The 27,233-nt window shown below is 43.9% G+C and overlaps 1 protein-coding gene across 8 annotated transcripts in view; it reads left to right on the plus strand.

The window, feature by feature from the left end:
• RREB1 (ras responsive element binding protein 1) overlaps positions 1 to 27,233 on the plus strand; it is a 152,187-nt gene that overhangs the window by 90,646 nt on the left and 34,308 nt on the right. For all 8 annotated transcript variants that reach the window (XR_010337523.1, XM_012440317.2, XM_012440314.2 and 5 more), the window contains 2 exons: positions 19,826 to 19,970; positions 20,567 to 20,703. Coding sequence is in view for 7 of the 8 variants with exons in the window: in XM_012440317.2 (XP_012295740.2) it covers positions 19,826 to 19,970; positions 20,567 to 20,703 (282 nt within the window). In the remaining variant the exon portion in view is untranslated. The remainder of the gene's footprint in view (positions 1 to 19,825; positions 19,971 to 20,566; positions 20,704 to 27,233) is intronic.

A 27,233-nucleotide genomic window follows, 5' to 3' on the forward strand; every position in this document is an offset into this window, starting at 1 on the left:
TCAGCCTCCCAAAGTGCTGGGATTACAGGTGAGAGCCACCACACCTGGCCTCAGATTTTGTGTCTTCTTGTGTCAGTTTCAATAGTTTGTGTCTTTCTAGGAATTTTGGCTATATCATAAAGTGGTCTAATTGGTTGGCATACAATAATAGATAATACCCTTTTGTAATCCTTTTTATTCTGTAAAGTCAGTATTAATGTCCTCTTTTTCATTTCTAACTATAATAATTTGAATCTTCTTTTTTTCCCCTTAGTCAATCTAGCTAAACATTTGTCAATTTTATTGATCTTGTCAAAGAACCAACTTTTGGTTTCACTGATTTCCCTCTATTGTTTTCTGTTCTGTATTTCATTAAATTACTGTTCTAAACACTATTATTTTCCCTTTTCTGCTTTCTTTAGGTTTAGTTTGACCTTTTTCCAGTGTTATAGCAAAGTATAAGGCTGGATTATTGACTTGAGAACTTTTCAAATACAGGCTTTTATAGCTGTACATTTTCCTATTAGCATTGCTTTAGTTGTATCCCATAAGTTTTTGTATGCTCTGCTTTCTTTTTCATTCATCTCAGCATATTTTCAAATTTCCCTTGTGAGTTCTTCTTTGATCCATTGGTGAGTTAGAAGTGTGGTGTTCAATTTTCACAAATTTGTGACTTCCCAAATTTCTTACTAATTTCTGGTTTCATTTCATTATAGTTGAGGAAATTCATTCCATTAATTTGTTAACTGATTTTGAGTTTTGTTCCATTATAGTTGGGGAACATACTTTGCATGATTTCAATATTTGTGAATGTATTGAGGCTTGTTTTATCACCTAGCATATGGTTTATCCTGGAGAATGTTCCATCTGTTTGAGAAGAGTGTGTATTCTGCTGTTGTTGGGTGAAGTGTTCTATAGATATGCTGTTAGGTCTAGTAGGTTTATAGCATTGTTGAAGTCTTCCATTTCCTCATTGATCTCCATTTATTTTTATGTACTCTATCTTGTAAGGATTGTATAATTATCCCATTTTGCAGATGAGGAAAGGATGAAGTAATAGCACTAAGATTTGAATAAAGAATATCTGGCTTCAGAGGCCTTTTTTTTTGACACAGAGTCTCACTCTGTTGCCAGGCTGGAGTGCAGTGGCGTCATCTTGGCTCACAGCATCCTCTGCCTCCCGGGTTCAAGTGATTCTCCTGCCTCAGCCTCCTGAGTAGCTGGGACTACAGGTGCACACCACCAGGCCCAGCTAATTTTTGTGTTTTTAGTAGAGACAGGGTTTCACCATGTTGGCTAGGATGGGCTCAATCTCTTGACCTTGTGATCTGCCTGCCTCCACCTCCCAAAGTTCTGGGATTATAGGCATGAGCCACTGCGCCTGGCTGAGGCCATGCTTTTAACTGCCACAGGTTGAATACCCCATATCCAAAATGCTTGGGACCAAAAGTGTTTTGGATTTTGATTTGTTGTATTTTTTTGTCTTGTTTGTTTTTTTGGAATATTTGCACATACTTAATGAGGTATCTTGAGGACGGGACACAGATGCAAGTCTGCACACAAAATTTATGTGTGTTTCATGTACACTATATACACATAATCTGAAGGTAATTGTATGCAGTTTTGTTTTGTTTTTTTTTTATTTTTTTTTTATTTTTTATTTTTTTTAAGATGGGGTTTCACCATGTTGGTCAGGCTGGTCTTGAACTCCCGACCTCAGGTGATCTGCCCACCTTGGCCTCCAAAGTGCTTGGATTACAGGCGTGAGCCACCGCGCCCGACCTTGTTTTTTTTTTTAATGGTATCTTGCTCTGTCACCCAGGCTGGAGTACAGTGGCAGGATCTCAGCTCACTGCAACCTCCGCCTTCTGGGTTCAATCAATTCTTTTGCCTCAGCCTCCCGAGTAGCTGGGATTACAGGCATCCGCCACCACGCTTGGCTAATTTTTGTATTTTTAGTAGAGATGGGATTTCACCGTGTTGTCCAGGCTCGTCTTGAACTCCTGACCTCAGGTGAACCACCATGCCCACAAAGTTATGCAATATTTTTTATAACTTTGTGGATGAAACAAACTTTTGACTGGGACCCATCACATGAAATAAGGCATAGAATTTTCACTTGCGGCATCATGTCAGCACTCAAAAAGTTTTCATATTGGAGCATTTTGGATTTCAGATTTTCTGATTATGACACACAGACTGTATGTGAGAAATAATTGATGTAGCTTTTGTGTCACTTTGCATGAGAAGAAAAGCACTCTTTCATTCTTATTGTTCTCAACACAATTCTGTGCTGTAATAGAGCGTTATTTTCGATGTTAAACTACTTCTTTCATCCCACTAGCATATTCTATGTATAGTGAGCATGGATAGTTTTGGGGGCAACCGTTTTGACTGAATTTTATTACTGTGTGCTGTTTGGTTTTACTTGGATAGTCTTAGAAATGATTTTGAATTTTTCACAGCATAGCCCTTGGTATTATTCTAACATACATTTCTCATTTATGATCATTGTATTTTGGAGTTGTTTATAAATTTTTTTTAAAAGCAGGCATTGGCCAGGCACAGTGGACCACACCTGTAATCTCAGCACTTTGGGAGGTTGAGGCAGGAGGATCACTTGAGGCCAGGAGTTTGAGACTAGCCTGGCCAACCTGATGATATCACATCTCTACTAAAAATACAAAAACTTAGCCAGGTGTGGTGGTGTGTGCCTATAGTCCCAGCTACTCAGGAGGCTGAGACACAAGAATTGCTTGAACCCCGGAGGTGGAAGTTGCAGTGAGCTGAAACCTTGCCACTGCACTCAAGCCTGGGCAACAGAAGAAAAGCAGGCCTTGGGGATACTTGTTTGTGCTGAATTTTGGTTTTCTGGTACTGATTTTATTTACCATATGCCACCTTGATTCAGAGGAGAGGACTAAATTGAGCTAAGTTCTAGTCTTAGTTCTACAGAATTTTGTGGAAATCTCTTAATTTTTTTGACACTTTAACAGAATGTCTTAGTATTAAACTTGGACTCAAATGTAATAATGTTGTAAAAAGGTTCTGACAGTTTACAGTGTACCATGGACATGCCCTGGGTAGAGGAAGTTTGTGAGTCTGTATTGTTAGAGCTGAAAGCACCATAATGTAAAAAGGTTCTGACGGTTTACAGTGTACCATGGACATGCCCTGGATAGAGGAAGTTTGTGACTCTGTATTGTTAGAGCTGAAACCACCATAATGACAATCTAGGGAAGTGTTCCACTACTAGCTGTTTGATCCCAGACAAGTTACTTAATACCTCTGTGTCCTAATTACCTCATCTGTAAAAGGTAGTATTATCCGTACCTACTGTATGGGGATGTTGTGATGATCAGTAAATATTACATGCAAAGCACTTGGGGTAGTGCTTGTTAAATGGTACATATCAATAATGGTTATTGCTATTTTATTGTTGTATGTGCCAGAGAGGGAATATTGAGTAAATATTTGTATAATGCTAGATAATAAATTAAGAGCGATTTTTTTTTTTTTAAGTTTGCTTGTTTTACTTTTTACTACACTAAATCTGTAATTTACTGTAACAATGTATTTGAAGTATTGGGACTTATCACGCTACATTTATTATGTCTTTGTAGAAAGTTGCAAATAATGGGTTAAAAGAACATTTGGGTTTTAGTAAATGACATAAAAGTCTTTACCATTTCATTTGTTAGCAAAACTGTACTTTTGAAAAAAAATTATAAAAATGTGAGAACACTTACAAAAATGTGCCAGAGAGAGTGGAGTTAGATTTATTTGCCCCGGTGGATCTGTTCCAGAATCTGACTCTAGTAGTGAGCTGTGATCTCTCCCAAGCACATACCTGTGGGCCTGTTACATTAATCAGGGGCCAGAACTGCCCTGGGATGTGTGTGCAGGAATTAAAACGTGTAATGCAACCCAGGTTGTGAGAAGCATGGAAAGAAATCAGTCGACTTGTGAGGGTTTAGTGCTTAAGATCAAAGTTCTTTTTCTTGTTTGCCTTCTACTACCACTGCTTCCTAAGGTCTGTTGGCACCTGCTGGGAGTGGGTAGTGCACAGGAATTCCCTCATGGGGTCTCCAGAGCTGATAGTAAGCTGAGGGATCAGAGAACCTCTGCTTTGGCTTCCCAGGGCACCCACACCCAGGTGCCTCTGTTCCATCTTGTTTATAACCTGATTGAGGCTCTCTCTCAACTGTGCCAGTTTCGTCTGACATGGCCCAGTACTCTGATTTTTGGCTCCTTCCTTAAGGGGTACAGATTGGGTAGGGCCTCTGCTGTGGCATGATTCTCTGTAGCGTGGATTTCTGGAGTTTCGTTTCTCTGAAGGCTTGATTCCACAAGGCTGGTTTGTGCTATGGTCCTCAATAGCACAGTTGACGACCACACAGCTCACCCTTCCCCATCCTTATGCTCACCGCCTGCTCTCTGAAGCACATGTGGGATGCACACCTCTGTGTATGTGCACACTCTTCCAGATGAGCCCAGCCCTCTGGCGTTGGCTGGTTGAAGCAGATCTGGGCTCCACCCCAGAGTTTCTTTTTTTTTTTGCTGAAACACTCAGAGGGCCTCACAACACAGACTCTGAGGGCTACATCCTTTTAAGTTTCAAGTTACTCTTAGATGATACTGAGGTGCCTTTATAGAGCAACTTACTCTATTTCCTTTGGCCGTAGTCATTTTATGAGTATGTGTTAGCTATCTGTATTTATAATGCTACTCAGTCTTTCTGTGGAGTTTATCTTAGTTTTATAAGAGGACCCTCGGTAGAATTGTTATATTGGTAAAATAAACTTCACAGAATGAAGGTAGCATATTAAATTATGTGTCTTTATTGACAGTTGGTTTGTAGCACTGATAAAGCCTATAACTTCTTATACTTTCTTCCAGTGAATAAATTTACATGATCTTTTAAAAGTAATTATATTTTGGCAATTAGGGAGATGAGAGTGATGCTGATTCCAGCTTACTTTGAGAAAGGTTAGGGCAAAGACCTTTTTAATTTATTACTGTATCTGGTATAGCTTTGTGAGTTGCCACTTCCCTATATGTGGATTCTCATGTTTTTGAGGTTTGAAAATCCTTTGTCCCAAGCCTTTCTAACCACAGCTCAGTTGCTGAGCAGAATGGTAGGTTTCCATCAAGTGCAAAACATGTATCACGGAAACATCACCGTGGCTCCAGCTTTTAACTTCCCAGAACTTGTTATCAGTTGCTCCCACGCTGAAAATTTGGATTGAGTGGTGCTCATCTTCCAAAACAAACTTGGGAAACTGAGCCAGAGCACGCCTCTGGGAGAGCTCAATGTAGGAAAAAGGGCATTGAGCTTTGCAATTTGCAAAGCTTGTTCCAGAAAGTGCTGGGCTGCAAAGCTGTGAAGAAATGATACTAGAAACAGAGAATTGAAATGTGCCTCATTTGGAATAAAGCCTGTCTCTAAAATTGGTATTGTTCCTTTAAAATTGCTCTGGGAAAATACGAAATTAATTTCGCTTTGCTCTTTATTTTACAGACTGTAGACTTTTAATTCTAAAGAGGGTTGTGGAGCATGTATTACATTTAAGGACATGCTTAAGACCCTGGCAGGGGCAAGCTTTCGTGACTAACTTCATTTATTCTTTGAAGAGTAGGGATGTGTTCTGATTTCATCTGTCATTAGAATGGTGAAGATGGGCAAGGCATGATAAAGATGGGCCAGTACTTTGGGAGGCCAAGGTGGGTGGATCATTTGAGGCCAAGAGTTCGAGACTAGCCTGACCAACATGGTAAAACCCCACCTCTACTAAAAATACAGAAATTAGCCAGGTGTGGTGGCACATACCTGTAATCCCAGTTACTCAGGAAGTTGAGTTCACTTGAATTCATGAGACAGAGGCTGCAGTGAAGTGAGATCGCACCACTGCACTCCAGCCTGGGCGTATCCTTTATCAGCCCTGGCCACAGACCTGGGCAACAAAGCAAGACTCTGGCTCAAGAAGGTGAAGATGAAGAAGAGAAATCCTTGTAACATCACCTAGTTGTTTTGTAGCAGGCTTTTTTTTCCTGCGGCTATAGGTACGATTTTTTCTGTTGCCAAGTTTAGGAGACATAGGTCCAAGTATAGGACATAGGTCCTAATACATGCCTCTGGACATGTGTTAATACATGCCTCTGGACATCAGGATAGGCTTCAGGAACAGAGGCTTATATATTCTTATTATGCTCGAAGAAAATATTAGCTGCGCAGAAATGTGACCTACCATGATAAATGAGACCACTAAGGCTCTGAATTTAGCATACTACTCTCAGATGCTTTGGCTAAGCCAGCCTTTGGCGCACAACTGCACTTGGGTATCTGGAACAGGTGGCCAGTATTAAATGAGAAGAGCAGAGAGGTAGCACAGTGTCTCTGAAAGCAGGGGACAGTTGCTTCTTTATCCTTAGTGCCCAGCAAGAAGAAAGGTCCTGTGAACTTCCATCAGAGTCATATCAAGTTTCTGAGGACACCTAGCTCGTTCTGGCACTTGCTGCTTCTCAAGGGTGGAGGTGACCACTCAAAGGTTCAGTCAGTCCCACCTTAAAAATTATCTCATAATCACCAGCTCCCTGTTCCTCCTGAAATATTCTTCTGCAGGAAGGAAGGTATCAGGACAGTTCACATGGGAATTAATTATTTCTAGGATAAACATCTGTGGGTCACCCTGCCCAAGACTGAATGTTTTGTTTCCCTTGAAATATTTCTATGGAAAGGAAAATCTTAAAAGCATTTCAATTGTCTACATCCACCAGGGAAAGACAAATCAAAAGCAAATGTCCTTTAGGGATGCTCAGAGATCTTAACACATTTAACTCCACTTAGAAGGTCATAAATGTTCTGTGCAAAGACTGTTGAGGGGTTTGTGTAAATGTAATTTTAATGGGATATACGGAGTCAGCATAGCTGTATGAACTGTACGTATATCTCCTTATATGTGTTAGGTACTTAGTGAATATTTGGTACTGTAGTTTCATCATGCTAATACTTGGGTATCAAAGCTGTTTTCAGCATATGTTAGTACTCTGAACACTAAAATAGACATACTTGTGGTATAATTTAGGAAGTTTTTCTTTAACAAAGGCTGGAACTTCTCTTTTTAAGCAGATAAAATATACATAAGTGTAATATCCCATTCCATGATCATGCCACTTAATATGCTTTTCCTCTCTTGAGAGTACACCTTGGTAAGAGGCCCATAATCTTCCGTCCAGAGTGGACATTTTCCACTAGATAAGACATGAAGAAAAAGAACGCACATTTACAAATCTGTTTATCACAGCAGAATGTCTGGGCCACCAGTTCCCCCCAATCGCATTATTAAGCTTTCACCACACAAGTTTATTGATTATATTTAAACAAATTTAGCCTTTCTTTGCATCTCATTGGCTGCATTTGAAACCTATGTGCTTTTATTTTTACTTCAGTAGTGGTTTAAAGAAGGGCAACATTTTCTGTGTTGCTTCTGAGTCCTCTGATAGCTCTGCCTAACTTTTCTGGCCAGGGCTGGTAAAGGTTACCCCCTGGAATGGTCAAGAGCCTCAATTTCTTCATCTTTAGTAGGGGTAATGTTTACTCACAAAATCTGTTAGAAGGATTAAATGCTGTAACAGACTCAAGCCTCTGGCTCAAGTTAGGTGCTCAACAAATGGTAGTTCAAGGCTTTCCTTTCTCTTCTCCCTTAAGATATTTAACCCAGCAGTGTCTTCTGGTTCAACAGGTGGATTTACTAAATGAGAAAACAGACTCCCTGCTTCTTAGCAACATAGGCTCCATTCTAAGAACCCAGGAGCCTGGTAACAATGCTGTGTAAGAGTAGCTATATATTATGTGCTGAATTTCCATGGCCAAGTAGTGCAAATCCTATTATTTGAACACTTACTTTTTTTTTTTTTGATTGCTTTTTCTATGATGTTTACATATATATGTGTGTGTGTTTGGTTTTTTTTTGTGTGTGGTGTTTTGTTTTGTTTTTGAGACAAGGTCTCACTCTGTCTCCCAGACTAGAGTACAGTGGCACCATCATAGCTCACTGCAACCTCAACCTCCCAGGCTCAAGCAATCCTCCCAAGATGCTGAGGCTACACAGGCACACTCCACCATGCCTAGCCTGTTGTTATACTTTTTTTTAGTGTGGATTTGCATTTATACTATTAGATGAGATTCTGTGGTTCTTTCCAGAATTTTTACTTTGCGTTTTAGAAATCTGTGAATAATAGAAAGCTGCCACTGTCGTCTGAGAAAAAGAGTAGACAAGGGTGATTTGTCACTGAATTTTATTATTTAAGTAAGATAAAAAGTGTAAGAAAATTCTCGCCGGGTGCGGTGGCTCACGCCTGTAATCCCAGCACTTTGGGAGGCCGAGGCGGGTGGATCACGAGGTCAAGAGATCGAGACCATCCTGGTCAACATGGTGAAACCCCGTCTCTACTAAAAATACAAAAAATTAGCTGGGCATGGTGGCGCGTGCCTGTAATCCCAGCTACTCAGGAGGCTGAGGGAGGAGAATTGCCTGAACCCAGGAGGCAGGGGTTGCGGTGAGCCGAGATTGCACCATTACACTCTAATCTGGGTAACAAGAGCGAAACTCCATCTCAAAAAAAAGAAAAGAAAATTCTCAAAGCTGAAAGATGGACAATTTTAATTGAGTCTCTTGTGTAACCTGTTTTTTGCTTGCTAGACTTGACCTTCCTCAAAATATTTTTTCTTTTACTTTGTTTTTTTCTTTTCTAATACCCTTTAATAATTAGCACAGCTAAGTGTGTGTGTGTGTGTGTGTACACTTTTTTTTGAGATGGGGTTTTGCTCTTGTCGCCCAGGCTGGAGCACAGTGGCGTGATCTCAGCTTACTGGAATCTCTGCTTCCTGGGTTCAAGCAATTCTCCTGCCTCAGCCTCCCAAGTGGCTGGGATTACAGGTGTGCACTACCATACCCACCTAATTTTATATTTTTATTAGAGACAGGGTTTCACCATATTGGGCAGTCTGGTCTCAAACTCCTAACCTCAGGTGATCCACCCGCCTCAACCTCCCAAAGAGCTGGGATTACTAGTGTAAGCCACCACACCTGGCCTGTTTTGTATTTTTGAAGGAATATTTGAAAAACCTACTTGTGGCAGATGCTTACTTTTGATTCAGAATTTCTTTCTGAATTGAACTGACCAAGTTCAAGTTCATTTATGCCAAAGAGCATAACAATCATAAAACTGTCCAAGCACATGGATATGTTAAACAACAATCAAGCCTTTTTTGTTTTACCACTGGTTCTCAAATTTATGATCTGATTCATAGTTGTTTTTTTTTATCATTTGGCCAACTGGATGCTAATAACTTAAGTTTTTTTCTGTTTTAGCAGAGTTGGTGTTTGATTGTTTTTTTGGAAAGTAAGGAGATGCAAAATAAATTTTATCTTTAATGCAGGCAGTACAGTATTTTTGACATGTCTTTTCAAGATGTTTCAGTAGCTCAGTCTTACCAGGTAAAACTGGTGAATGGCAGCAGAATCTGGAACATCATGCTTGTCCACACTTGAACAGCAGGCAGTGGTGAGAGTGAGAAATTAGGTCAGAGAAGGTAAGGGATGGGCTTGCTGGGGGTAGGATGAGGAGCGGGGAGCTGGCCTCTGCTCCGGAATGCAACATGCCCTGGTGTGCTCCCCAGCCATGCCCCTTGTCTGCTGCACTGAGACTTTGAACAGGTTCTGAGTATGTGTCCAGTTTAGTTTCATAACACAAAAGTGACAAAGTCAAGAGGAAGAGGAGAAGAGAGGGAGCCTAACTTCCAGCATTAAATCACAAAATGAAACCTGCAGGGAGCTGGCAGCAGTTCTACCGTAGCACTTCACAGGGCTTTATACCTTACATTTTTCCACCTTTGTTTAAATATCCAACCTGTCTGACCTGTTCGGGCTGAACAAGCTGGTGCTAGCAAACACTGAAGCGTGCCCACTCACTGTCAACCTTTTTCTGATGTGTTAAGGAAGGTGATTAGTGGCAACATTGCCCCCCACTCCCAACCCCATCCCACCTTCCCCACTGAAACGTGAACAAGAAGCACTGAAGTCTTAGCCTGTGTATTCATGACATGGATCCTGATCTCACCTTTGGCACGTCTGTGTGCCTGTGGGCTATCCTCAGCTTCTCTTGGGGCTCTGGGATGCCTAATGGAAAGGTTGTTGGCCTTGAGCAGAGAGAGATTTTGTATTTCCTTAAACCGGAGATTCAGTTGCATAATGAGTTCATTGGTCCTGTGGTGTCAGCACTTAATTCTTCCTCTTCATGCTTATATAACCCAGCTTGCTCAAGAGGACTGTTGTTCCAATTTTATGGGCGGGAATACTGAGGTCTGTGATGCTGCAGTTTCTTCCCGGGCTCTCCTGTCTGTCTAGCTTCTGTTGGTAGATGATGTGCTGCTCCTCCCTTGACATCTCTGGAGAACAGAGGCCATGTGTGCACCGTGTCCATCCGTTTTAGATAAAAGTGACTGTAAACAACCTTGGTCGTACAAAAGGGCTCTGCTGCCTGGTTGGTCTTCGGAGATGACATTTCTCTTTGGATTCATTTATATTCATTCTCTCTCTGATCTTGGTTCCCCTTTCCTTGCCAGCAGTTTCTCAGTGGCCCGTAAACAATATAACACAACATCCCCAGAGTGGATGGCTTTCCTTTTTCACTGTGTTCCTTCCTGCACCCGCCCACTGCACCTTCCACTTTCCTCGTGGGTGCGTGGCCAACCATCTGGGATGGCTCCACCCGCGCATTTCTTGTTCCTCTTTTGGAACTAGCTGAGGAGTGACAGTGACAGCACTGCCCTATCATGAAGATAGTCATCTCTTCCTCCTGCACAGAAAGTGAATAAGAGACTAGGTCCTGTCTTCTTGAAGACACCTCAAGCGATCTCCCTTCAAGCTGAAGTGGGAAATGGCCCCTGTGACTTCGGCATTTCCCTCCTCCCACGAATCTTAGGTGTGGGGATTGGTGTGTATGATTTTAGCCATTGCTCTGGGAAGCTGGTCTCCAGTGGCTGGATGGCATCCCTTAGAGGGGACACCTCTAGGCTCTTGAGGTCACTTTGGTAATGGCGACTTCAGTTGGGGCTCCATCACCTGAGTTGGGGATATTCAGCGCCCTCCATGGACAGGCCAGCCGTGGATGTGGGATTTGGACCCAGACTGCATGTGAATGTTGAGGAAACTGAGGGAGGTTAGCCTGGGGAAGAAGAGGCCGTGACAGCACAGCGGCTGCCCTGAAGTGTCTAAGGCCTGTCTATGGGAAATGGAAGCCTTCCACTGATGTCTCTGAACTCACCCAGGGAAGGTCCTGGCTGCCCGATTACAGCTCTGTGTGAATGAGAGTTCTCTTTGGGTGAGAAAAATGTCAACTCATCCAACCTCTGAGGTCTTTTGTTTGTTTTTCAGAATGTCCGATTTTGTATAGAAATATGTACTATGTATTTTTGTGGATTTTATAAACAGGTATGGGGACCAAATAACATATGAAGATTTATTTTAGCAAAACATAAGCAGGCAAGGGAAAAAGACAAAGCACAAGAGGATGTAGAGTGTTACTGATTCAAGGGTAGGGCAGTGAGGAATCGTGTTTAAAGATTTTTAAAAGGTTGTTGCTGGTTGGGCTGGGCATGGTGGTTCACACCTGTAATCCCAGCACTTTGGGAGGCTGAGGCAGGCAGATCACAAAGTCAAGAGTTTGAGACCAGCCTCGCCAATGTGGTGAAATCCCATCTCTACTAAAAATACAAAAAATTAGCTGGGCATAGTGGTGCACACCTGTAGTCCCAGCTACTCAGGAGGCTGAGGCAGGGGAATCGCTTGAACCTGGGAGGTGGAGGTTGCAGTGAGCCAACTTCGTGCCACTGCACTCCAGCCTGGGCAACAGAGTGAGACTCCATCTCAAAAAAATAAAAAATAAAAAAAGAAAGAAAGAAAAGGTTGGTGCTGTTTAATGTGGACTGACTGCCAGCACCTCCCTACCGCCTACTGGATCTGAAAGTCATGAGAGGAGGAAGGAGCTGTCATCCCTCCACTCTGAGCCCAGGAGTTGGAGGCTGCAGTGAGCTAGGATCACACCACTGCACTCTAGCCTGGGTGGCACAGCAAGATTCTATTTCTAAAAAGAAAAGAATATATATTCAGGCATTATAATTCTAGCTCAATCCATTATTAAGGAAGTATCTGTACCAAGAATCTAGAAGGGTCTTTACCCAGGACCAAGGTAGAAAAGGAACTGCCATTCCCAAACATTGCAAAGGAACCTGAGGCAGGAGAGCAGAGATGGTGGTCCAGTCTAGAGAACTGTGACCCCACGCCTGGGGTTGGAGGGAAGCTCTGGGCTGACGAGCAGTGGAGATTGAGAGCCCGCCAAAACGTTTGCTTACAAGGAACATGAAAAGGAAAACGAACCCCTGGTACATCCAGACTTCAAATTAAGATTCCTTCTCATAAAATTTAACTGTCCTTACACTGGTGCCACTGGAATGCTATGCTACAGTCAGCAGATAAGAGACATTCTCTACTCTGGGGATGTATTGCCCTAGTATTGCAGGGAAAGGAGGGCTTGTAGAGGAAATCTGTGCTGTGGAGCATGTGGTCTTATAGACACCTCCCTGAAGGGAGGCAGTAGGAATAAACCTCAGTATCAGCTGCATAGCTTCACTTTGTCATGGCCTCTTTGGCCCACATTGACCGCATCAGAGGCTGTGGGATCTAACTGGCCAGTGGTGGCAGCTGAAGTGTCCAGTGCATTTCACCAGGAGTATTCCGAGAGTCCTGGGAGCCACCTGGCTGACGCATTCCCACAGTGAGCCTACAGACAGCAGGTTTACACTTTGTGCCAAGGTGACTTTAGATTTTTCTAAGAGGGCTGGCTTTGGGGTCAGCACAGGTGCTTACGCATCGTCTAACCTTCCTCCACACCCGGGCACAGCTGGTGCAACCTGCCTTCCGGACAAGCATGACTGAACCCAAACAACACCTGAATTACTAGAAGGTGCCTCTGCACTTTACAGGTGGGGCCACAAGAGGAATTGTTCTGTTGCCGCCTTGCTCTCCTCCCCCCACCCCCTCCCACTCTGTCTGCTCTCCATCCCCCATTTGCTTGCGTAGAACTTGATTGGCATTACAAGCATCATCCACAGCCCTCTACCCTGAACTCCTCTCCTAGGCATTTGTTATGAAAGCATACAAACATCTTCCTAGAGACGTACTTTGGCCAGAAATACAGGTTGTGCAGCTGTGGGGTTCTTATTCATTTCCTCTTTGTTTATCACAAGGCTTTGTTGGACAAGAAAAGTGAACACCAGGTACGGATGGGGGCGTCTCTCTCCCCAGGTTGCCAGACTCTGAACCTGTTGTCTTGAGCTTGGCGATTTCAGGACCGTGCCAGCTGTGCTTTGTGTACAGTGTCCTGTGTCCTGATGGAGTGACTTTCCTTATACTGCCATTCACTCAGAGGATCAAATAAGTCTGCTCCTCCATTAACAGACCTAGGAGGAAATTGAGACTGAAAAGTTAGCAAGTACCGGAAGTGTCTAGATCTCTCCTGAGGTTTATCCTTCACACGTAAATTACATACGGGAGAGCTTGAAGAATGTCTGAGACCTGCTGTGAGGGCAGCTATGACTAAATAATCTTTGGTTTAGGTCACATTTAAACTTGTTGAGAGTTTCCCAAAGGATTTTGCCCTCAAAAGAATTTTAAGAATGTTAAATTTCCCAACTTTTTGGTTAAGCGTTTATGTCTGGTAAACTGATGCAGAGACTGCTGGTATATTGGAAGATTAATCTGGGAGATGTTTAATGCTGGTATCCAAAAAATGTCAGTGTCCTGGTCAGATGGTTAACCGAACCTGCAAACAGTGTAGAGAGCTGGAGAAATTCACTATGATCCCATGGTTCTCACACTTGAGCAGGCTTCAGTATCACCTACAGGGCTTGTGCAAGCCAGATTGCTGGGCCCTGACCCAGCGCCTACCAGTCTGCAGGCCTGGGGTGGGGCTCAGGGATTTTTATTTGCATCAAGCTCCCAGCTGGTGCCCATGCTGCTGGTCAGAGCCCTACAGTGTGAACGCTGGTATTCTACGAGACTGGCAGGATTGTCCTCATTTTACCAGTGTGGAAACTGAAGCTGAAGTAGCCCAAGATTCTCTGGAGTCTCCATGATTACTAGGTGGCAGAACAAAGATCTCACATCTCAAATGTGTCACTTCTCAGAAACCACCCAGAAGCTTCATTGCATCACATGGTCTCTGTCTATACCATCTTTCCACCCAGATTCCCGATTGCTACTCAGAGCAAACCAATGCTTGAATAGCTAAGAGCTTTACCCCATTCCCAAATTTCATGACTTACGTAACTAAGAAAGGTCAGCAGAAAGTTCCTGTATTGGAACTGGTAAGGAGAACATTCAGGGAGGTAGGGAGGGTCAGGTTTTAGGGACTGTTCTGTTTCCCTAGAGTTATTGACCAGTCTTCAGCCCTAGCACAGGGTGTACTCTTTGGTTTAACTCTGATGTCTTCAGTATTCTCACGGACAGCCCACCCTACTAAAATGGACCATCTCAAACTTTAGAAAGCAAATGATTACACTTGTGGGAGAAAAACCATTTAAGTTGAAAATCAGCATCTACTCCTAGATTTAAAGTAGGTTCTGATCCATGCCAAAAAGTACTCAGATTTATTTATTTTTTCCAAGTTTAAAAAACATCTGTAATATTTGTGTTCATTCATCACTGTAAAAGCCTCTTTGGGTGTTATGAGTAGGATAAAACTTCTCTTGACTCCAAAAGTTCTGATAAAATTCCTTCCTTAGACCATAGTGTGGCAGGATTTCTACTGTTAAAGTGTCATGCTTCCAAAAAAAAAGTACAGAATTTTATGGAAAAGCAGAAGCATACTTTGATTTTACATTAGCCTCTCTCTGCAATGAGCGTAGGTGTTGTTATGAATTCCAATAAGAAAAGATTAACACATGTCCTCAGTGTTCATTGTTGGGGTGTTTTTGATTGAAGTCCCCTCAGTGTGACAGTGTTCACAATCTCGTGTCACGTTTGCTCACACCAAATCCTAGCAAGACAACTTACAAGGTGTCCTGGAACCTGAGAACGTATGTTGTGATAATACCCTGAGTGAAGCAAACATTTTCTGCATACACTTCATTCCTTCCCTTTTGTCCATTCAGGAATTCAACAAATATTTGTTTGTTTGTTTGTTGTTCCATCCAGCAATTTAGCAGATCCCAACACCTATGTGCTACCAGGGCTCATGCAGAGAACAGCAGAGACCTAGTTCTTGATGTAATGGAACTTACTTCAATTGAGGGTGAGGGGACGGTGAGATGAGTAAAATACATGATATCTTCAGCACTGCTGTGTGCTGTGGAGGAGGGAACACTGAATAGTGGGCTTGAGAGCATCTACACAGGTGGGGTGTGGGGCCTCAGGGAAGGCTTTGCAGGAGAGGTGCATGGCACGAAAGCTGGACCGTAGGAACCAGGCTTGGGAAGGTCTGTGGTGCAGTTTTCCAGGCAGAAGCAGCAAGTACCTGAATGCCAGAGGCGGGAACTAGTTGGATGTGTTCAAGGGACCCACAGGGAGTAGTCTGTCTGAAAGGGCCTTGGGATGGAAGAGGGCAGAGTGCTCTACTATTGAAGTCTAGGAGATAGGTGGAGGCCAGATTTAATTCTAAGAATGGGACTGTCAGAGAAATTTAAGCAGGGGAGTGGTATGATTGGTCCTGTATTTTAGACATTCAGTCTGGCTGCTGGATAGAAAATGGACAATAAGAGAGCAAGAAGAAAAGCAGAGTGGTCAGTTTACGATACTAAGACCAGCTGGTGGGAATTCCTGCCATTGCTACAGTTTGTGCAATGTATCCATTGGTGAATAATAATGAAACGTGAATCCTTATATATGGATATTTGCATACTTGTCCAGTTATTGACCTTAAGACAAATTTCTAGGAGTGGAATTACTGGAGTAAAGAGCATACATATTTAAAATTCAGATCCCTGTTGCTCAGCCACTTTGCAGAATGGCAATCACTCATTTCTACTCCCACCAACGATGGAAGAATATCAATTGTCTGAACCACACCAACACCGAATATTGTTATTGTAAGTCTTTCTCACCCATGCCAGTCTGGAAGGTGAAAAGATGTACTACTCAGGTGCAGAATGGAGGAGACATGGTTTGATAGCAGTAAATGAAGGAATCGTGGGGATCGTGATTGACAGCAAACTTGGTAGGAACTGAGGGTATAAACACACCCAATGGAACCCACCCAGGCTCCCTTTACGTAGCTTCTGGAGGTCATAGTGTCAGCCGTGTTCCCTGAGCTGTCAGATTACATCCAGACCGGAATTTGCATCTGGATCCAGCATTTCGTGAAGGATACCTGTACACTGGAGAGCATTCCAAGATTACTTAGGACCAGCATGATTCCACAGACTTGCAAGCAGAGCTTGAGGGAGTTGTTCTCTTTTGAAAAGAGAACACATTACAGAAATGCAGTAGTCCTCTTGCACTATCTGAAGAGCTGCCACGCCGATGAGAACATGGACTGATGCTAAAACACAGCATCTCCCCTGAGGACAGATAGACATTTAAAGCAAGGACAGAATTTCTGACTCAATGTGACGGAGATGGTTTTAACAGTTTGAACAGCCGGTGAAAATGGAGAAGTCCTTGTTGCTGGAAGTGTTCAAGCAGAACTAAATGGTGATCCCTCCAGTCTGCTGTGGAGAGGGACTTTCTGTGCAGAGTAGGGGGTTGAATCCCATCCCAGCTCCATCCAGTTCATGGGCTCCTTGTCTTTTATTGACTCTCAGGATGCATGGAAATTAGACAGATTAGTCCTTGAAATCAACCCTGAGAGAAAGACAGACCCAAGCCTTCTAAGAATTAGAACAGTCTCTTCCCCACCATCCCTGCTTTGTTTTGGCCACACCTTGAGGGGAAGGGGCCGTTAGTGTCTCATCATGATGATTCTGGCTCTACTTCCTGTGAGCTTTTGGGAGGAAATGAACAGCTCAAGTTGCCGCTCCTGTTGTTGGAGGCCAGGGAAGCAGAGCAGGAGTCAGGGTGGGGAGAATCTCTCACTACATCACATCCATTGTCAGACCTGGCCAGACCTCTCCAACCCTGAATTGAGGTCATCAATGCACCTGTGGCTGTTGCTCATCATTCGGCTGGAAGGACAAAGTGGAAACTTGGCCATGTTGTGGCCAGTAGCTGGGGATTTCACCCTGGAATGGAGCGGTGCTTGTGCTTTTGCACATGGGGTTCTCACCCCCTTCTTTCTCCTGTTGAAGTTTGATTCGAGTTTGGTAGTAACTGTGCCACCCGTGGCCACAGTCCACCAAAGAGGAAGTGTCTGGATTCAGGTTATATCCCTAAGATTCCAGCTGGTCATCTAGAATGGAATTAACTGACTGGCGTAGTCTTGGGAGATAGGTTGGGGTTAGGGGAAGAGCATGAGCTCAGAGTCAATGCACGTAGGTTGGCTCAAGCTCTGAGGCTATGGGCAGATTGGCTTCCCTAGACCTCAGGTGCCACATCTGCACAATGGAAATAATGAACTAAGATTCCTACTAGGCCCTCACTAAGTGTTAGCCCCAGTCTCTCCTTTATGAAAACAGCTTCTCTCATAAATCCCAAGAACAACTAATAAAGCATCATTTTGTATTTCTATAAATATTGTGTCATATGATTCAAAAGACATAGCTTGAAATGGGCTTCTGAACTGTTGTCAACCTCTAATTTCTAATATTCTCGTATCAACTGTAGAAAAGGGTGTGGATGTTAATTTAATTAAAATTAATTTTGAGTAATTTATTGAAAGTGCACATTTGATAATAGTTTACATCTCTTATAATACTTTGTTAACTCTTAGATGCTTTCTTTAAAACGAGCACTTCTAAAATTGGAGTGTCAAAAACTTGTCAGCCTTTCTTTTTTGCTCCTAATGCTTGATACTGAGGGATGGACCCCTCAAATCATAATCACTTTGGAATAGAGGTGGTGCTTAGAACAAAGCTATTTGTTTCCATTAACTTTCTCAAGGCTCTAGGAGGCCAAGAACTAAATAATGGTTGTCTGTTATTCTTTATCATTCTTTTTTTTTTTTTTTTTTTTTTTGAGACAGAGTCTTGCTCTGTGGCCAGGCTGGAGTGCAATTGTACAATCTCAGCTCACTGCAACCTCCAACTCCCAGGTTCAAGTGATGCTCCTGCTTCAGCCTCCCAAGTAGCTAGGATTAAAGGCGTGCACCACTACGCTCAGCTAATTTTTGTATTTTTAGTAGAGACGAAACTTCACCATGTTGGCCAGGATGGTCTCAATCTCCTGACCTTGTGATTCACCTGCCTTAGCCTCTCAAAGTTTGGGGATTACAGGCAAGAGCCACCCTGGCTGGCCTTCTTTTTTTTTTTTTTTTTCTTAAACCAGTTCTCAGTCTGTCTCCTGGGCTGGAGTGCAGTAGCATGATCATAGCTCACGGCAGCCATGACCTCCTGAGAGCCGAGATCGTGCCACTGCACTCCAGCGTGGGCCATAGAGCGAGACTCCGTCTCAACAACAACAAAAATTGGTACAGCTAAAAAGAGAGCGGAACTTCTTTTCAGAAGGGTAACAGGATAGCTCATGAAAATTTTGCTCTCTTTCCCTATTCCAGAGAATTTCTCAAGTAAGATAATCCTGTAAAATAGTTATTCATAAAAAGCTGTGGCTACAGTCTTAAATATGGCACAGTTCAACCACAGTTACATGATGATGGTGATGATGATTGTCATTGGTCAAACTAAATTATTTTTATGTTGCAAAATTGGGAAATTAAGGCTGACTATTCATTTGTAATGTCATTCTTTCCCATATATCTTGGGGCCTTGTTCTTAGAATGTTTGTTTTAGAACTCAGTAAAGTAAGGTTACTTCAGTCAGATAACCCATAAGACTCTTTCTGGAATAGACACAAACATATTTTATGTAATACTTTCATATTATATGGGTAGCCTAGTCCTATAGATATTAGAGTTACCGCATATAACTTTTTCATTCCATTGTCCAAGTTACTCTTGTGATCTATAAATCCACATAATACTATGAACAACATGGAACTGCTTTCAGGTCTTAAACACTCTGGACATCTGCTCTGTTAGCATGTCTCAAATTTGACCACCAAAATGCTTCCAAAGGCAGACGAGGGAGACGTGTACAACTGGTAGATGGGAGGTGGGTTCTAGGGACAAGGGCAGCATTATCACTTAGTTTATGAACTAGTGGAACAGTTTAGGTATCTGGGAATTCTTTATTCTATAGAATTGCATGTCCTAATACTTTTCATCTGCATGACTGGAACAGGTCACCAGATAGTTTGTTTTCATCTTGTTAATGCGAGTTAAGTTCATGAATGTCTTCCAGTGAACAGTAAGGCATTGAGCAACACTTTTGGGTGGTGTAGACAGGCACTTGCAAGAACTTTAAGAGAAGTTCAAGGGCCGGACGTGGTGGCTCATGCCTGTAATCCAAGCACTTTGGAGGCCAAGGCGGGCGGATCACCTGAGGTTGGGAGTTCAAGACCAGCCTGACCAACATGGTGAAACCCCGTCTTTATAAAAAAAAAAAAAAAAAAAAAAAGAGAGAGAGAGGAGGTTCAAGGAGATTATAGAGTTTTAAAAATGATAGAAGTCAATATATAAATTATACTTTATATATCTTAACTAAAGAAAATTTAAGTACCAATGCCTAAATATAAAATATCAAAAACATAAATGAACTTTTTTGTTAGATCACATTGTGTTTGTGTGTTCTTTTCAGACATATGAAGATCCATGAGAAGGACCCTAACAGTGCCACAACCACAGCCCCTCCATCCCCTCTGAAGCGTAGGCGACTTTCCTCCAAGAGGAAACTGAGTCATGATGCCGAGTCAGAGAGAGAAGACCCAGCACCAGCTAAAAAGGTCCTCTTGGCTCCCAGCAGAGATGTGCCTGCTCATGGGACTTTTGTCAGAAATACCACTAATCTTTATTTTCGCAGTGTGGAGACTTGGCAGACATCCATCCTAAGCTCTTAACCTGTGTTTTCCCATACTGTTTCTGTAAAGTGTCTAAGAAAAGACTACCAGTGTGCACTTCTTCTTTGGAGCCCCTCTGCTGAGCCCAGAGATGAAATGAAGAGCTTTTATGATTGTTTCCGTGCTTTCTACATGGTTTTCTAGCTAAAATGGAAGCTTCATAAGCATTCAGGACTCTTTTTGTCTTTATTTTTTTTTTATTACCAGTGCCTGGCAGATAAGAGGTGCTGCATAAGTACTTGTCAAGTCGGTGGATGGGTGGGTGGGTGGATGGTTGGATGGATGGTAGGTGGTGTTCTGGGGGTATTTGTTTTGTGAATGAGTGAATGAATGAATGGTCAGGTCCTTAATAACCAGGATTGGATAATGCAACCCTTGCCTTTTATTATTGTAAATCTGTGGATTTAGTGTTGGTCTCTCTTCTGAAGCCATCCCATGTGGGAGACCTCCCTCGTGACCTCACTATTTTCCTTTTCCCTCAGATGGTAGAAGATGGGCAGTCAGGTGACTTGGAGAAGAAGGCTGATGAAGTCTTTCACTGCCCAGTATGTTTCAAGGAGTTCGTTTGCAAGTATGGACTGGAGACCCACATGGAGACCCATTCAGATAACCCACTAAGGTAGAAGAAAGGGTGAACTAGACCTTGTTCATTCTTGTTTCTCCTGGCATGTGACATGTTCTGAACTTCCGTTACTTCACAGTGGGCTCCAGTGATTGAACTTGTGCACAACACTAGAGAGGCAGTTAAGGAAGTATTGGTGTGGGGAAGAAGTTGGCTGAGGGTTGTCAGAGGGTCTCTCTAGCCACAGGATGTTCACATGGTTCACTGTGCTTTCTTTCTCTCAGTAAAACCCCTTGAGTAGTCACCAGTGAGCCCCTGAGCACTGGGGAGTCCGCTATCACAGGTGCTCTTGGACAACAGATGTTGCAACTCAAATGACTCTTAGCGATGGGTGGATATATGGCCTAAACAGGGACAGCCCACGTGTTGGATGTCCCCACTACAGCACTGGTGCATCATAGGCGCTCAGAAGTGTTTGAACTGAGCTGGACCTGATAGCACAGAAACTGAGAAGCCATTTTGGGGTAAGAGAAATTTCTACTTAGTTGAGGACACTTGGCCAAAAATGGAGCCTGATACTTTTCAATAAAAAAGTAATAGATGATTTGCTCTGCCATCCAGCTTCAATTGTAGGGGCTTCCCAGCTGCAGTGTTTCTGATCCTCAGCCTTGCCAGGCAGAAAACATGGGTAGTGACAGGACTTCCCAGAAGAATTCAGAGGACTCCTTTTTCTTTCTCTACCTTCTCTGATAATTCATCAGGCAACCAGTCCTTTGTTCTTAATGAATTGATAGATTTGGAAGTTTTTCCTAGAGAATTGCCATTTTAAAAATATTACTGCCAGAGATTTTATGCATTGAAAAGAACAAAGAACCACTTAGGAACCTCTGCTGCTGTTGAGAGATTTGAAAGTAGCCCATCCTGGAAGTCGCACACAGCTGCAGGGTCACAAGCGCAGAAGGGGCCATACACGCGTGCAGCTTTGGGTTTTAGAAGACAGCTTGGGAATGCAAGAATTTGGGCATCTGTTTGCCTGAATCCCTGATATATGGACCAGATTTCCTTCTTGAGGACATGTGTTTAGCTGTGACTTAGAATAGGAAGGTCTGAGCAAGCTAAAGACTTATGTTATAGAGAAAAGCCAAATTGTATGGTAACCTGATGCCAGGTCAAATATGATTATCCTCAATCACATTATCCTGACATTTTTCTGTTGGGGAGGGAAAAAGGAACTCACGAAGAATTTAAACTGCTGAACAATTGAAATGCTATAAAATATCTTTACGGAACTCCCCAGTCTCAAGAAATTGCCTGATATTCAGATGGGCCCAGACTGTCAGGCCTAGACCCTACTCCTCTGCTCATACAGGACCTCAGCCAGCTACATCTGAACCTGTTCTCTCGTCCTTCAAATTGAAGGATGGTAGGGCCAGATAATCCTTATGTTCCTAAAGCCTTCTCTCTCACTTTTTTTTTTAATCGAGAAAAGTTTTGCTCTGTCGCTCAGGCTGGAGTGCACTGGCACAATCTCGGCTCACTGCAACCTTTGCCTCCTGGGTTCAAGCAGTTCTCTTGTCTCAGCCTCCTGCATAGCTGGGATTACAGGCTTGTGCCACTATGCCTGGCTAATTTTTTTTGAATTTTTAGTGGAGATGGGGTTTCACCATGTTGGCCAGGCTTATCTTGAACTCCTGACCTCTGGTGATCTGCCCCACCTTGGCCTCCTAAAGTGCTAGGATTATAGGCATGAGCCACTATGCCCAGCCCCAAAGCCTGTCTCTTAACATTTGTTTTATTCTGTCTACCAGGAAAAGGTATCTGGTTCCTCCCTGGTTCCTCCCGCCCTTTAGTTCTGAGAGATTTGGGAAACTTCACAGGTTCAGGAATGTCCACAGCATCCCCAGGATGTGGGCTTGTGGTGGGTGTGACTACTGAAATAGTTCTCTAGATCCATGACCTGAGTGAGCAGAGAAGACATTACCAACTGAGCCTCCCAAAGAGAATCACGAGCAGAGGCAGAAACAGCACAGTGGACCCCAGCTCCTGCTCATGTTCCTTCCCAGCAGCCTTCAGAGCCAGTGCTACAGTGAATGCAAGCTGTCTCTGATCCCCTCTGTATACTTTATCTCACTTCATATTTTATTCTGTGATCAGATATCACCTTAGGAACTATCATTTACTCCCTTCTAGATAATTTTATTCTATAGGAAAAATAATGTGGCTCCCAAAAGAGATTTTCTGAGCAGTCCAAGCCTGCATAGTGTGGTGTGTGGCAGTGACAGAGGCAGATCAGGTGTCCCCTTCTGAAACGCTGACCTGGGTGAGGGATGGGGTTCTCTTGGAGCAGCCCTCTGAAAAGGACCTCTCCAGGGGGAGACCAGGCTTCCTCTGCAGAGAGGTTGGAGATGGGCATTGCATCAGATGCTCATCATTTTTTTCATGGTTTGGATGGGCAGGATTTGGAGAGTGATTAATCCACGATGATGGTAGGGCTGGTGGTGTAGACAGGCTGTGAAGTTGAACCTTCAGTCCTGCTTTTCCAGCTAGCACACCTAGAGGATTTTCCTCACCTGTTGATTAGTAATGCCCTGTGTTTGGTGAGGGGTTGGCTGAGGCAGTTTTGTAGCCTGGCAGGGACTTGGCCCCTCTGAGCAGCCTATCCTTTTACTGGCCCCACAGCTGCAGCTGAAGGGTGGCCTGTAAGAAGAGGTTGCCAGGCATCCTTTGTGGGGGCACACAGGCCGCCCCTACCCTGTGGCTCTATCTATAACTGTTGCTAGGTGGGGTGGCCTGGCATCTGTAAACCAAAAAGAGTTGATTACAGAACATGGTTAATGTCCCTTTGCTTCTCTCTGCTCTGCTGATCCCCGTAATAGCCTGCTATCAGAGGAGGCCTGGGGCAGCCTACGCCAGCGGGGCCTAGCCTGGCGGTGAACTGGGACAGTAGCTGGTGGAAGAGACAGCTTGTTAACCCAGAACTAAAATAGACACCAGCTCCATTTCAAACCCCAGAGGCAGCAGAAAGAACCACAGTGGGCTGCTACCCACTTAGACTGAAGGTTCGTAACTCAAAACAGCTGTTGCTTTCTCTCTCTCCTGCACTTGTCCCCCTTCCCCTCCCACCAGTGTTGGCAAGGTTCCATTGTTCCTTAATAAAAAGTGTTGGAAATCCAAACTCATGTAAATCTCGACTCCATTTCCCTCCACTCCACTGTGTTTCAAATGAATGAAGTGTTGTCATAGAATGAAAGGAAGACACAAAGCTGCCTATAGAGATGCCAGCTCTTAGGGTCGGGTGTTAGCTTCACCCTGACATGACCAATGGTCAGTCATCCCCCTTCCGCCACAGATCCCCAACGAGGGAGAGAAGGCAGAGGAGGGAGTGGCATCAGGCTATGGAGAGCTGGCATTTGGAATCGGAGGTGAGGGACAGAGTGTGAGGGACAGAGTGTTCAGAAAGCAGGTGGCTACACAGAGGACATCCTTTGTGTGAGGATGTTGCTGGGCATTGAATGTCCATTAGAATAGAACAGAGCAACTGGCCATACCCTGCTGTGAATGAAGTCAGCTGGGAGGAACATCCAGGTCAGCCCTGGCCAGCAGGAGAATCCGAGCCATACGTGTCCTTGAAATTTTCTAGTAGCCACATTTTATTTTATTTTATTTATTTTGAGACAGGCTCTTGCTCTGTCATTCAGGCTGGAGTCCACTGGCATGATCATGACTCACTGCACCTTGACCTCTCATGCTTAAGTGATCCTCCTACCTTAGCCTCCCAAGTAGCGGGGACCACAGGCATGTGCCACCATGTGCAGCTAATTTTTTTTGTATTTTTTTGTAGAGACAGGGTCTCCCTGTGTTTCCCAAGCTGGTCTTAAACTCTGGGCTCGAGCTATCCATCCACCTTAGCCTCCCAAAGTGCTGGGATTATAGGCGTGAGCCACCCTGTCTGGCCTTGGTAGCCATGTTTTTAAAAAGTAAAAACAGAGACAAAATGAGTAATAGTGTTTTATTGAGTATACCAGCATTATCAAAATAGAATGTCAACACATCATTAATAGAAAAATTGTGAGTGATGTGGTTCACATTCTTGCTTTCATGTACTGACTCTGAAATCTGGTGTGTGTGGCATGACCCCTGCCCATCTTGGCTGTACCAGCCACATTTCAGGTGCTTAACAGCCCACAGAGAGGTTTCAGATGAGCCACCTATGGCAGGGAGGGCGGCAGCTTTGATGCGGAGTTGTGTCTTCTGTGTGAAGGCCCGAGGGCAGCGGCTGGATGGTCACCCTGTTGGCACAGCACTGCTGAGGGTGAAACTTGGCCGAAGTTATTGTGTAATATTAGATGGCCCCCTGATGAAAGGAGATCGGGTAATAAGTAACGTTAACATCATTTCAGTTAAAATATATCCAGCAAATGATTTGAGTTCGTACTGTGTGCCCGGCACTTGCCCAGGCTTAAGGAAACAATGATGTTTGAGACAGGGTACAGACTAGACACAAAACAAGCAAATGGGTGATTGGTTATAAAACAAAGTTCAGGGCCCAGAAGGGCACATTTCCCTCAAATTCCAGGCAGAGGGATCTGGTGGATGCAAAGCTTCTCCTTGGGATTTTACATCAGAGGCTGAGGTGCTTCACTTAATTTCCTCTGGGTCAGGGCCCTCCTGCGTCTGGTACTTCATTGACCCTGGTCATCTCTTGAGTTCAAGGTGATGCCCTGAAATCTGTGTTGGGAATTAGTACATAGGGAGCCCAAGGGGGCTCTGGCAGGCACCTCGGCTCCATGAATAGGGAGGACAGCTGAGAACACTCCCTGCCTGCATCTTAGTAGTGGGGCCACCAGAGGGAAATGCCTTCTTTTTTCTGCATTCTTGACTGTTTCAAGGAATGTTCACCTCCCTTCACTGCATGCCTATCACCTGCAGAGACCCCAAGACTCCTCACCTACCTGGCATTGATCCCACCCTTGTCAGATGTCATCCTAAAAACAGGGAAAAGATAAACTATTTGTCAGCATCTTGTATTCAAGAGTCTATGAGTCTGAGGCTTGGGCAGGCAGAAACAGATTTTAAACGCTTCTGGGGGCTGTGAACAGAGGTCCTGCCAGGAGGGGAGGACTGCCCCCATCCCCCACCTAATAGGTACAGGAGCCTTGGTCAGGACTACCCTGCCCCCTACCCAAGGGCCAGAGCAAGGAGTGGCCCATCCTGTTCAGTGCCCACCATACACCCTTCCTGAAGTCCCTCAGACTCTGCCCAGTGCTTCACGCTACGCTGGTTTGAACAGTTGGAGCAGGGCATTGGGTTGCCGTGTGCAGCTGGGGCGGGTTCCTGGGACATGGCAAGGGGCGGTTGCCTGGCCAAAGCCCTGTCACAGAGTCGTCACTGTTGCTTGCAGCAACTGGGAGAGATTAGTGCAGCTGTTGGATGTCAGTTCTCTGCCCTGAGATGGGCAGGGGAGGGTGGGCTGAGGGGAGAGGAATGTGTGAGTTGGGTGGGACTCCAGAGGGGAGATTGCACTTACTCCTTCTGGCCTCTGGAGACAGAACAGAAAAAACGAAGCATGAAATCCCTGTTGAGAAGGAATGCCAGTCTCTCCATTAAAACACGATAATGAGGAGGAAATTCAGTATCTGAAGGAAATGGCCAAGCTGAGTGGCAGCTTCTCGGCAGGTATTTCATAGGTTCTGCTGATCAGGGTTGCAGGGAGCAGGGAGTGTCAGCATTAGGAAATGCTCCCAGCTGAGCCAGCATCGGGGCATTAAGGATGTGTGGGTCACATAAGGAGCCGGGGCATCTGCAAATAGCTGTCCTCTGAATGCACAGCCCAGCAGAGTGGAATGAAGCCAGCCGGCTCTGTCCCAGCCTGCCACCTAGCAGCTCTGTGACCTCGTGCAAGTGGTGACTCAGTTTCCCTATCTAGAAAACAGATTTGAAGACTGTCCTGAGGATGAAGGGAGATAATCCACAATCCTCAGTGTGTAACAAATACTTAATGAACTTTTTCTTCTGATACTATTATTTAGAATGCATGTCTTTTTAAATATTTTAAACCTTCCAACATTTATAGTTACAGATGTTGTGTCACTCTATGGCTATCCCATTCCAATGAAATAGAAAAGGAATCAAATTCTAGGTACGATTTACGTGACAGAGAACATAAAAGCAATTTTTTCTTTACTCTTATAAAGAGCTGTTTTTATCTGGTTTTGCTTTTGTAAAGATTAGGAAACGGAATGGCTGTTTAAATTTGGTTTGAGTCCTGCTTCCCATGTTTCTTAATCCACCTTTGTGAAAAGCAGACATTTAGAAACGTGAAGGGACTCGACACCTTTATGTAACAGACCACACATCACTTTCCTTACGTTGTTGAGGAACCCTGGGATTCTAAAGAAGTGAGTTTCCTGATGTTTGAAATTTGCCAGTGCAGTCTTTCAAATATCTGCTTAGCATAGTTTTGTTGTTGTTGTTGTTGGTTTTGTTTTTTAAATCACCCTTTTTGCTGATTGTGGGGAGGTCATCTGTCCCTCAGCTATCACAGTGGTAGAGCTGATGGACTTAATGACAGAGAAGAGAGCCCAAGG

Source organism: Aotus nancymaae, unplaced genomic scaffold, assembly GCF_030222135.1.
Source record: "Aotus nancymaae isolate 86718 unplaced genomic scaffold, 86718_ANA_hifiasm-v0.15.2.pri h1tg000051l, whole genome shotgun sequence".
Lineage (NCBI taxonomy): Eukaryota > Metazoa > Chordata > Mammalia > Primates > Aotidae > Aotus > Aotus nancymaae.